Source organism: Heterocephalus glaber, unplaced genomic scaffold (assembly GCF_053883595.1).
Source record: "Heterocephalus glaber isolate CG9 unplaced genomic scaffold, H.glaber_assembly_v1.0 deba00001610, whole genome shotgun sequence".
Classification (NCBI taxonomy): Eukaryota; Metazoa; Chordata; class Mammalia; order Rodentia; family Bathyergidae; genus Heterocephalus; species Heterocephalus glaber.
Window position 1 is genome coordinate 1,466,508 of NW_028258381.1, and position 13,384 is coordinate 1,479,891.

Sequence of the window (13,384 nt, forward strand, 5' to 3'; positions counted from 1 at the left end):
TCACCTTTAGGAGAACATGATCCTCTTGTTTTACTACACATGCAGTTTGTACTTGTAATCTGCTTTTTGTCCTTTTATATTATGTGAATAATTTTTATGGCCTTAAATATTCTTCTACAACATGATTTTCAGTTATATTTTGATACTGTATTCTTCAGAAGCATCATAATTTAGTTATTTGTTATTGTTCATCTAGGGTTCTTCTAAATAAGCATCTTTGAACAAAGGCCTTTTTCACATAACTTTGATCTTATAAAAATAACAGATGCATATTTATCAGATCAGAGAGTACAAGTATTTTTTAGGACTTTTGTATAGACTTATCTAGCCAAATTGCCTTCAGAAAGTATTAAATAATTAATGCTCCCATTGGTCGAGTGTGGAAGTGCTCTTTTTTTTTTTTTGTACTGGGGATCGAACTCGGGTCCTCAGCTTGCGAGGCAGGCACCAGAACCACTGAGCTAAATCCCCGGCCCTAATTTTGAAAAGTATTTTTCAACTTGGTAGGTATAAAATGCCAACTTACATACAAAATTTTCACTTGTTTGTTAACTAGGGAAGCTGGACTTTTGTATGTTCATTGACTACTTTTGCTTCTTTTAAAGTTATGTGTACCTTTTTTTCTACCAGAGGTTTATCTGTACTTTTCTTATATTTAACTAGTATTTATTTCAACGTGTGGTGCAGGGTTAGGATCTATGTTCATTGTTTCTTCCCCTAAGGGTTCAACACTATGATTTACAGAGTAGTGTTTCCTTCTATTACTGCTTTCAGAGGTTATTTTATCACGAACAATATTAGAACAACAAATACGCGTTCCAAAATAAATTTTTTGTCTAATCAAAATATTTTATATTCAAACTTGATCTATTTAAGTGTTGTTTTTTGGTTGTTTTTTTTTACCTGGGATCGAACTCGGGACCTTGCACTTTTGAGGCAGGCAGAGGAACCACTGAGCTAAATCCCCAGCCCTATTTAACTATTGTTAATAAAAAAAAATTGGTTAATGCTTAACTGTTTGAATGGCATTTGAATTGTTCATATTCTTTTTGGCACTAACTCATGACTGAGTAGAAGAGTAGGTAATAATTTTGCCCACTTATTATCCACAACTACAGAGGACCTACCTCTTTTAAGCTTTTGTCCACATCCAAGATACTACCATATTCCTCAAAAAGATTGTCTTATTTCTAGTAAAAGTAGCCAGAGATCTTTGGGCACATCAGGGTGACCTTACAGCCTAAGCTTTGTGGGTGACCATAACATTATGTTTTAAATTATAGCAACAGTGTACATTCAAAAAATCTTCCTTATGACCCTGTGAAGGAATAGCCTTTTCTTGGTTGTGTTTATCACATCTTACATTTTACCATACTTGCTAAAATTTAAAGGAAGCTATTAGGTTTAAAGGGTCAAAGAAACTCTTGAAAACAGGACTGAAAACAGAAAGCTTCTCTAGATGGTATTGAGATATTTTGAGGCACTACAAAGAATGAACTATTAGTGCCATTAAGGCCACTCAAAGACCATAAAGAATGTAGATACAGTAAAAGTACTATTTTTACTTTTGGATTGTGTATAGAGGTGCAATTTGAGGCAGTAATGCTTGCATCATGTAATACTTGTTCTGTCAACAAGTGGAAAAAAGGCCCCAAATATGTTCAGCATGTAAACATATCTTTACATATTACTTTTAGCTTGAAAGGTGTTATTTTAATACTAATAACAGGAATTTGTAGTTTGATCTGCAACATTTTATTTGCTTTTTTGAAATGATAATATAACCCAATACTAATTTCAGATATATATGTTCACTGAAGCTGTTGGAAGAAAATTGATTTTATGATAATGTTATTTTATTCCAAAAGTAGTCATTTCTATTGTGGTACCTTTTTAGTCCTATACTCACTTTTGGGAAGAAGTTATTATTTCTATTGTGTATATCTGCCATAAACACGAGTATACTGGACTCAAGAATGGGAAGAAGGAAATAAGGGAAATGAATAAAGGGCTCCAGGGAGAAGTGTAGAAATGTGCATGAGACAATTTTGGCGTTAATTATTATATATACCAAAATATAATCAGGAAAAGGAAGAGAAAACAGAACTTATGTAGAGTCAGCTGTATTAGTTCGTATTAATAATTTGAAAGGGTTATTTTGGAGTAGAAATAGTTAGAATGAGCTGTTATTCATGTGCCCTTGTCTTCACTGTCAACCACAAAAAAAGAATGGGCCAGGCTTATAGCCAAGAGGACCAGGAAATATTGTGAACATTGTATCTGTTAAAGAATTAAAAGTGGAAACTATGCAACTGACTCATTCAAGACTGTGCAAGAGAATATGTGCGGGAATTGGGTCATTTGTCTCTGACCAGTTTACTTATCTTTAAAGGTAAACTAACAAATGATGAGGATGGATGTGTTCATTTTAAAAATAAAACTAGTCACTAAGGTATAAAAGGGAATTTTTAAAGATTTTTAAGAGTTAATTTTCGAGAGGCATTTGTTCATACTCACTATTCTATACATTATAAAAAGTATGAAACAAAAAAAACATTTTGAAGATTTTAATTCTGCTTGAAGCTTAGTGACTGTTTAGATTGTGTGATTTGTGTGAAGTTTGAAATATAAATGCTGCCTTTATTTTCTGAACTACGAAATCACACTTGTATCATTATGCTTCTGGGAAGATATTCTTCTGAATTATCTATACCAGTAATGGGTTTTCTGAAATACATATTTTTGCTCTGTAGATGCAGACAGACAAGATTCCATTAATCTCTTCCTGGGTGTTTTCCATCCCACTGACGGGAAACCTCATCTCTGGGAACTCCCAACAGATTTTTATCTACATCACAAAAATACCATGAAACTTTTACCAACAAGAAGAAGGTATGTAAACTCGGATTTGCTATTGCTTTCAATATGAGGTTTCTTTTTCTTTTTGAGAAATAATTACATAGACTAAAGTAGTCATTCTTACCACGTTTGACATGAATTTACTATTGTTGATGTCCTGAGAGTCAGCTAGTAAAATTGTAATTATCAATTGGTGTTTTGCTAAGGTACAGATAAAGTTTCAGAACTTCATTACTGAACATAAGTGTAGCTTCACTAAAACAAACCAGCAATGTCATTTTTTAGTGTTTTATAAATGTGAACCCCTAAAGAACTTTGAGATTCTTCAGTTTCTCAAGTGTGACATTCAAGCAGTGTTTACTTTGTGACTTCATTGTTCTTTCCTCCAGGAAACACAGCCCTCTGGGTGACAGAGTAAAGACAGGACCACACAGCAGTGGCACTAGTACTCCTATCACCCCTATCGCTCAGTTTGGCTTCCTAGAGTCATTCAGGGGCATAGGTTAGTTACTGTTAAATTTGCATTAATATTCTCAAAAGAAATGAACAATTTACCTGAAGCATTTTAATATGTTACTCTGTGGTGTAAGCCTCAGGGACAGGTAGAATTGAGGTGGAATCAGCAGTTTTGAGAATCTGGACTAGTTCTTTAACCTCTCTGAGTCTCATTTTACCATCTGCAAAATGCAAATGGCTGGGAACACCTCACAAAAGCCATTGTGAGGATTTAATGAGAAAACTCTTTAGTGGTTTTAACTGAGGACTATGTACTGATGTAATCAGTTTTGCTACATGAGCAGTTCTTGTTCACGAGTGTACTCCATTATGTTCAAAAGCCTATATAGTGAATATCAATATATCCCAGAGCACTCTTCTCTCACACAGCATCAGTTTCATATAGCCTTTACATTGTACAACAGTGCTTCCCAAACATCACAAGGGCCATTGCCAGCCTATGCTAAGTGTGTGTGTCTTAGTTACTTTTTTCATTGCTGAGACAAAATACTTGACACCCAGTTAAAGAAGGAATAGTTTATTTTGGCTCACAGTTAGTAGAGATTTCAGCCCATAATTGACTGACTCCAAGGCAAGCTGGCATGGCAGAGGAGAAATAGTCCATGGCAAGCAGGCAGGAGACAGCAATGCAGCAAGCAGCAACAAGCAATAGTGACCACAGCAACCATATTTCTTTCCCTTATATTGGGGTAGCAATCACACCTAGGGTGGGGCAGCCTTAATCCTAGCATTGCATCATGAATTAAAATCAGCATCACACACCCTAGATCTAGTTACTTCTGAAAAGCCCCACCTGTGACTGCATGAGGCTTTGGGGGAATATCTAGACACAAGCCATAACAGTGTGTATAGACAACAAACAACTGATGGGCTAGCAAGTGTTAATACTATAACTCTTACCAAATTCTGTGTTGCTGCCAAAATATTTTAAATAAATATTTTAAGTCTCAAAGTTTAAATGTTTCTCACATTTATTCTAATCATGCATATTATTGGGATAACTAATTTAATTTTTGATCTTACTTTCCCTATAAATGAAACCCTACTAGTTGTCACATTAAATTTATTATTAATAAATGTTCATTTGTGTAAATTTTTGCTGACAAAAAATTTTGAACTAATTATGTTTATTTGGATGAGAGATGAATGTAAATAACTGTAAAAATAATTTTTCACTTGGCTGATGACAATCAACCATAGGTAAATGTGATTGATCTTCTAAAATGTTATATTACCCAATATTGAAGCTATTAAGATATAACATGGGAACAACCAAGTCACTCTGCTACTGCACAAATGAGCTGTACATTGCAAGTATAAACTAAATCACTTGGTTTATCTTGAGCCACATAACTAAGGCAAGCTGTTTTGTAGCTAATGCATGGGAATAAAAGGAAGCTGGTATTACAACCCTATTTTGTGTAAAAGGAAGCTGAAGTACAGAGAGATTGTGTTTTGGCTGAGATTATTCAGCTATTTAGATGCTTCAGCAGGGACCAGCTAAAAGCCTGCTTCTGAATATAAAATGTTATCAAAGCAGATAGTATGGCTCACTCATTTGATGAATTACCCTCCTATTTTTGTTTTTTCTTCTAGAATGTCAGACTTTTGTATCATCAGTTGATACTGCTTATAAATAGTCCTTGTAAATACTTTAAGAAATTTCAGTGTTTTGTTTTGGCCTTTTACTGTCACCAACCTGTACAAGTTATTTTGATGACAGTTCAGTCAGTACAATTCTGAAAAGAAATTAACAGGTTAGCCAGGGGCACCAGCAGGATATGAACACGGAACAGCTGAGTTGGAATTTCTCCAACTGTGTCACTTGTGACTATCAGTTGACCTTATGAATCCTCATTTTCTATCTGTAAAATAGAGATGACTCTATACACCTCACAAGGTCATTTTGAGACTTAACTAAAAAAATATATAGAAGGTACTTAGCACAGCATCTCGTGAGAATAAACACAGTCCTGAAGCAGCCAGGCTATAGAGCCTGACTTCGGATAATTCCTGGGTGACCTTGGGCAAACTCACCCAGTTGATGTAATTGTTTCTATATCTGTCAAAGAAGTTTCCTCTGAGAATCATGAGATCATATAAATGCATCAATAGTACACTAAATATTAGCATCACTGATATTATTCTTTAAGGAGTTATTTCATAGTTTTAGCCTTCACTAAAAATTATATAAGATACCTATGAAAAATCTGGAAACTTAAGAAAGATTTTATCACTGTTATAATGAAATTTAGCAAACAACTTTATTATATGTTCTCAAACTTGGTGCCCATCCTTGGTGTTACTCTGAGGTAACATTTCCATTGAATAAGGAAAGGGCATAACCCTGACTGTGCCTCACATTCATCTGAACCAACACCTCTTAAGGTTAACTACTTTTACGTCAAACCCCAGATTTGTTAATCAGATCAAAAGTCTTCATTGAACTTCTGTTCTAATGTGGTTATCATGTCATATATCACATCAAAGTGTTTATAATGGCACCAATCTGTTTTTAGATATTATTTCATTACTCTTCTTAATTAGTACATGTTTTCAGTAAATAATGATTACACTCCTTGTATAGTATTGATACATGTACATGACACATCTTAATTCATTTTATGTACTCTTCTCTGCTTCCTCCTTCCTCCCTTCATCTCTTGGTCTTCTCATTTGCAAATGATCTAGCTCCCTGTTTCCTATTACCTGTCTGTTATTTTGTGCTTTAATTCATTTATATTTTTGGTTTCTTATATAAGAAAAACCATGCAGTATTTAAGCTTGAATGTCAGATTTATTTCACTGCACTTTATGCTTCCTCCATTTTTTCCAGAATGTTCAAGGATAGAGGCTGACCCACCTCTCCACTATTATGAATTGTGTTGCTATAAACATGAGTATGTAAGGATCACTGTAATAGGATGTATTTAATTCTTTTTTTTTTTTTTTTGGTACCAGGGATCGAACTTGGGTCCTTGCGCCTGCGCAGCAGGCGGCAAAACCACTGAGCTAAGTCCCCAGCCCAGGATGTATTTAATTCTTTTGTGAAGATACCTAGAAGGGGAATAGCTGGGTTGAATGGGATTTATATTTTCAGTTTTTTGACAATTCTCCATGCTGATTTCCATAGTGGTTATACTATTTTACATTCTCACTAACAGTGTAAAAGAGTTCCTCCCCCCGCACTCCCCACAACCTTGTAGGCATTTATTATTATTTGGTGTTTTGTTGTGTTTTTGATGACAACTATTATTTCTGAAATGAGGTGGAATCTCAGTATTGTTTTAATTTACATTTTTCTAATAGCTAGAGATGTTGAACATTTTTTCAGGTATTATTAGCCATTTGTACTTCTTCTGAGAAGCATCTATGCATTTTGCTGGCCCATTTTTTATTGTATCTTTTATTTTGGGGGTTCAAATTGTTTTGAGTCCTTGTATCCTAGACATGTCCTCTGTCTGAGGCAAGGCGTAGCTTGCACAATGGTTTCCCCTTCTGTAGATTTTCTCTCCACTCTGTTGGTTGTTTCTCTTGCTGTGCAGAAACTTTTTAATTGGAGATCATTGCATTTGTTCATTCTTAATGTTATTTCTTGTCCAGTTGAGGTTCTGTTCATAAAATTCTTGCCTACATCTATGTCTTCAAGAGTTTTACCTATTTTATCTTCCAGCAGGTTAAGTGTTTCTGTTTTAATATTTAGATAGATTTTAGTTGAGTACATGGTGAGAGATTTGAGTCTAGATTCAATCCTCTGGCATGTGGATAGCCAGTTTTCCCAGCACCATTTGCTAAAAAGGCTATCTTTCCTCCAGCATATTTTTTTGTCAAAGATCAGATAGCTGAATTAACCTGGGATTATTTCACCATCCACTATTCTGTTCCACTAATCTGTCTGTTTTGTGCCACTCTGGTGGTCTTTTTATCATTGTAGCTTTGTAATATAACTCGAAGTCCAGGTTTGTGATACCTCATGCTTTGTTCTTGTTGCTCAGGATTGCTTTTGCTATTCTGGGTCTTTTCTGGTTCTATATAATTTTTAGGATTATTTTCTCTAGTTTTGTGAGGAAGGCAGATGGTGTTTTCATTTGGGATTGCATTAAATCTATGTATCACTTTTGGGAAGTATGTCCATTTTGACAATATTTATTCTGTCTATCCAGGAACAGGGTATTTCCATTTTTCCAGTGTCTTCTTAGAGCTCCTTTTTCAGAGTACTGTAGTTTTAGTTGTAGAGGTCTTTCACTTCCTTAGTTATGTTCATGCATAAATATTTAATTTTTCTAGGACCAGGGATTTAGCTCAGTGGTTCTACCTCCTGCCTTGCAAGTGCAAGGTCCCAAGTTTGATCCCTGGTACCAAAAAAAAAAAATTAAATCTACATAAATATTTAATTTTTCTTGATGCTATTGTGAATGGTGTTGTTTTCCTAATTTTGTTGCTAATGGGTTCATTATTGGTGTACAAGAACACTATTGATTTTTGTGTTTCTTTTGTATCCTGCTATATTGCTAAATTTGTTTACAGATTCTAATAATCTTTGGGTAGAATTTTTGAGTATTCTATGTAAAGGATCATGTCATCTGCAAATAATGGTAATTTCACTTCTTTCTTTTTTATACATACTCCAAACATTTTTTCTCTTGCCTGGTTGCTCTGGCTAATATTTTGAGTACTGTATTCAACAGGAGTGATGATAGTGGATATTCTTGTCTTGTACCTGATTTTAGAGGAAAAGCTTTCAGCTTTTCCCCATTTAATATGATGGTGGTAGGTTTATCATAAATGACTTTTATCAGATTGAGATAAATCCTTTCTATACCTATATTCCTCAACGTTTTTATCATGAATGAACATTGACTTTTGTCAAAGATTTTTTTCTACATCTACTGAGATGATCATGTGATTTTCATGAATACATTTATTGATTTCCATGTGTTGACCATTCATGCATCACTGGGATCAAGTCTACTTGGTCATGATGTATTATCTTTGATGTTTTGTGGAATTCTGGCAGGGTTCTTTTTGTTTTTTTGGTACCGGGAATTGAACCTCAGGTCCTTGCGCTTGCGCAGCAGGCGGTGGAACCACTGAGCTAAATCCCTGGCCCTGTTTTGTGGAATTCTGTTTGCCAGTATCTTCTTGAGGATTTTGTGTCTCTGTTCATTAAAGAAATCGACCTGTAGTTTTCTTATTTAGTTGAGTTGTTGCCTGGTTTGGGAATCAGTATAATGCTAGCACTCAGGAATGAATTCAGAAGTATTCCTTCCATTCAATTTCATTAAAAAGTTTCAGGGACATTAGTATTATGTCCTCCATGAAATTCTTGTACAATTCACTAGTAAATCCATCAGGTCATGAGCTTTTCTTGTTGATAGATTTTTTATTATTGCCTCAATTTTCTGTCTGTTACTAGATGCTTGTGGGTTTTACATCTTGGATCAGTTTTGGTAATTCATATATGTCTAGGAATCTGTCCATTTCTTTAAGCTTCTCTAATTTGTTGAAAGACAATTTTTCATAATAGTTACTAATGATCATCAGAATTTTTGGCAGTGTCCCTTGTGATTTGCCTCTTTCATTTGTAACTTGTATTTATATGGGTCTTTTCTTTCCTTGTTTTGGTAAGTTTGGCTAAGGATTTGTCTCTTTTGTTCACTGCTTCAAAGAACTAGGTCTTTGATTTGATTCTGTGGTTTTTTTGGTCTCAATTTCATTGATTTCTATTCTGATTGCTGTGATTTTCTTTCTTGTGTCAGGTTTGGGTTTGGACTGTCCTTCTAGGAGAGGTTGAGGTGCATTATTAGGTTATTTATTTGAACTCAGTCTGTTTTTTTAATATGATCATTCACAGCAATAAACTCTTAAGACTGCTTCCGGTGTGTCCCATAGGTTTTTGTATGTTGTTCTGGCATTACCATTTTATTCTAGGAATTGATTAATTTCTTCCTTGATTTCTTCTTGACCCATTAAGTGTTCCAGAGTGTGTTATTCTATGTCCAGGTGTGTAAAATTTCTGTGGTTTCTATTGCTTTTAATTTCTAGTTTCAGTGCACTATGATCTTATAGTATACATAGGATGATTTCAGTTTTTGTATTTATTTAAGCAAGGTTTATTGACTAGTATGGGGTCTATTTTGGAGAAAGTTCTGTGTTCTGCTTAGAAAATGTGTGTTCTGTTATAATAGGTTGTAGTTATCTGTTAAGTCCATTTGTTCAAACGTGTGCTCTATTTCCTTGTTAAGTTTTTGTTTAGTTGATATATTTGTGAAAGTGGGGTACTGAGGTCCTCTACTGATTGTACTGGTGTTTATTTGATCTTTTATGTCCAGTAGTGTTTGTTTTATGAAATTAATTGCGCCAGTATTGGGAATGTATGTATTTACAATTGTTATCTCCTTGAATTGTTCCCTGAACTAATATGTAGTAACTTTTGTCTCTTCTTATCAGTTTAGCTTGAAGTCCACTTTGAGAATAATATTGCTCTTCCTTTCTTCTTTGGGGGTCCTGGTAAAATTGAATTTTTTTTTTCTTTCAGTACCAGGGATTGAACTCAGAACCTTGTGCTTGCAAGGCAGGCACGGCACCACTGAGCCAAATCCCCATCCCAAAATGCAGTATTTTTTTCATCTTTTGATTTTTAGTCTACAACTTTCTTTTTAATTAGATATGTCCCCTTTGCAACAAACCATTAGTTTTATTTTTTTAATCCACTCTGCCAATCTGTGTCTTTTAACTGGGGAGTTGAGGCCATTTACATTAAAAGTTATTACTGTTTACTTATTCCTGTCATTGTGTTCTTATTCCATTGTTGACTCCTTTATTTTTCTCTTTTTGTTTAACCACTCACCTTGCTTGATCTACTCATTCTGTCAGACTTTTTGGCTTTATTGGTTTCATTTTCTCTATCAGGGATATTCTTGAGTATTTTTTTCGGTGCTAGTTTGGTGTTCATTAATTTCTTAAGGTGTTCTTTGTCATGAAATGTCCTTATTTTTTATCAGTTTTGAAAGACAGTTTTGCAGGATGTATTAATCTGTGTTGAAAGTTGTTTTCTGTTAGTGCTTGAAACTCTTCAGTCCAGGCTTTCCTGACCTTTAAAGTTTGTGTTGAAAAGTCTGCTGTAATCCCAATGTGCTTACTTTTGTAAATGATTTTTTTCTTTTCTCTGACAGCTTTTAAGATTCCGTCCTTGTATTGGACTTTTGAGATTGTTTACTATGATGCATCATGGAGAACTTCTTTTATCATTGTAATTATTTGGCATTCCGTAAGCCTCACTTACCTATACATTGAGTTCTTTCCCAATGCTTGATTTTTGTTTTTCTGCTATAAACAGATTTTTTAAGTCTATGTGTGCTGTCTTCTAATTTTTCTCTAACTCCAATTAGCCTTAGTTTAGTCTTCTTAGCTTCATCTATAAGATGTTGGATGACTTTTCCATACTCTCTCATTTTAAGATATTTCTATGTATGCTCCATTGCCTTTGAAGTCTAAGACTCTGTCCTCACCTGTGTCATTTCTGCTGCTCATTTAATCAGTAGAATTCCTTATTTCTGAAATTTCTGTTTTGCACCTTTACATGGACTATATTTATTTGATAAATTTGTCATTGATGTTTTGAATAAATTTAGTCAGCTATTCTAATTTTTTGTTTTTCCATAACCACATTGATCAGTTTGTTAGTTCCACTGTCTTTTGGTTATGTCATCTTTGAGCTTGCTGAGTTTCTCTGCTTCTTCTTTAATTAGTTCATGCAGCACAGCTATTTGGTGTTTGATTTCCTCTGCATTGGTGCCCCTTGGATCTGCTTTGGGAGGGTTGAGAGTCTTTGAAGGTACTTGTTTCCTTGTTTTATTATGTTCCTATTTTTCTCCTCTTTTTGTGCTAAAGATTAAATAGGGTAAACAAAATATATTTCTGGTATGAAGATATATAAGTTTGATTCTGTTTTCCAGTGATGTAATATTGTCTTTATTTGTCAATAGGTATTATTTACCACTTCAGCCTATTCAATTTAATTATGTTGGACCTGGTCACTATGTTATAAGGAGAGAATTTCTACTGATTGTGAAAGAACCAAAAATCCAACCATACATCAGTCATAAACATTAAAACTTGTTTTGATGGGCCGGGGATTAAGCTCAGTGGTTTCGCCGCCTGCTGCGCAAGCGCAAGGACCCAAGTTCGATCCCCAGTACCAAAAAAAAACCCACAAAAGCTTGTTTTGATAATCTTGCTCTTTTATCAATATCCCTTACAGACTATAATGTACTACTGTTATTTGTGTTTTGTCTGGAATAGAGGGAAAAACAGAGGATAGGGAAAAGGAAGGGGTTAATCTCAGTGGGAAGAGAGGAAGGGAAGGGAAGTGTCATAGGTGAAAAATAGACAGGATGGTGGACCTTGTTGGAATTATTTTTACAGCTGGGGTAAAGAGCTAGTGTTAAAGGGCTTTGAAACAGTATTTGCATAGGTGGGAGGAACTATACAGATGAGTGGAATTGTATTTAGAGATTGAGGGAGGCTGTGAGATTGTCAAACCCTATTAATATACTTGTAGTCAGTTTTGATTGAGTCTTCTAAGCACAGTTTTGTAAAGAATTACCCTGGTGTCTGGTTAAATGATGCTATTTAAGATATAGCACTGGTGGGGCCAGGGATTTAGCTCAGTGGTTCTGGCACCTGCCTCTCAAGTGCAAGGTCCCAAGTTCGATCCCTGGTACCCCCCCCCAAAAAAACCCTACTTCTTAGAAGATATAGCACTGGTTAATTCTCATTCTCTAGTATATATATACTAGCCCCTGTTTCATATATGTACGAAAGATAGAGATAAGGAGAGGAGAGGCAAGAAAATGAATAGGGAGGGAAGAAAGTAAAAAGAAAAAAAAAGACGGACTAAAAGAGACAGGACAAAGGTGAAAATATTAAAGAACAAAGTAAAGTAAAATTTTAAAATATCAATACAGAAGCAAGAACTGAGAGAGAGAGGGAGAGGGAGAGAGAAGAGATAACCCAGAGCAAATAGTAAAAATAAATAAGTAAACAAACAAACCCTCACACTGTTGTTACAGCATTAACCCACAGCGACCATACAGTTCTCTGAACAACGGAGTCAGTCTAGTTAAGAGCAGCCAACCAGCTTCCCCCATGGACTGCCTAGAACTATGGTGGATGGCACACATTACTACGTTTCTCTTTTAAAACAAAAAAATGTTAATGTAGAATTGGTTTTTTCTAAACTAAATCCTCAGTATTTGGGTTGAATTGCAGTATTGGCACTTTGTGATAAATAAGTGGGTTTTGGGTTGCAATCAATTGATCTCTGAAAGGTTCACCATCGCTTCCCTAGAACATCACCAGAAGACCTGCGACCCAGTACCCTTCTCTTTGCCTGCAGTGCTCTTCTGTGTCTCAGTCACTCTGTTCTTGAGCTCCTGGTGCACTCCTGTCACTTTCAGCACACACAGCAGGGTCTCACGCACAACAGGAGCTTAATGAATGTTAAATAGCTGAGTAGATTCTCTGCAAGCAGCAGACTTCCTTTCTCTGCTCTTTTAAATAATTGAAATTCCCTACCTGTAGTCTTACTGGCCCGTGTACTCCAGTGGTGACTATTGACAGTGAGAGACTAACAGGTCCTATATTATTTTTTAAAGGAGCTTGTTTGTTAGAACTATCTGATTTTCTCCTTAATGATTTTGCTGAGCTGTTTTAATTAACTATACACACTCTGATGTTACACATGTCACAAAGGAGAACAGTAACCTAACTCAGATGACTATGTGGGTCAAGGTCTTAGCTCACCTGGTAGCATAGTCCCTGGGAGAAGTCAAGTCCTAGAGTTGGCTTTTAACCCTTTTCCTTTTTAGCTAGAGTAATGTCAGAGTGTCTTAAGTCTTAGGTATATTCATGATTTTTTTTAAATCTGTTATGTAATTGAAACAAGGGGATTGGGAAGGAATTAATATGTTGAAGACCTACTGTATGATTTTAAAAGAAAAAATAA

General features: G+C 35.1%; 1 protein-coding gene across 12 annotated transcripts in view; it reads left to right on the top strand.

Moving 5' to 3' along the window:
- The window catches only part of LOC101713458 (polyphosphoinositide phosphatase), a 122,377-nt gene that overhangs the window by 90,575 nt on the left and 18,418 nt on the right, over positions 1–13,384 (top strand). For all 12 annotated transcript variants that reach the window (XM_087195962.1, XM_087195967.1, XM_004868809.4 and 9 more), the window contains one exon: positions 2,754–2,892. In XM_087195962.1, the coding sequence (XP_087052088.1) occupies positions 2,754–2,892 (139 nt within the window). The remainder of the gene's footprint in view (positions 1–2,753; positions 2,893–13,384) is intronic.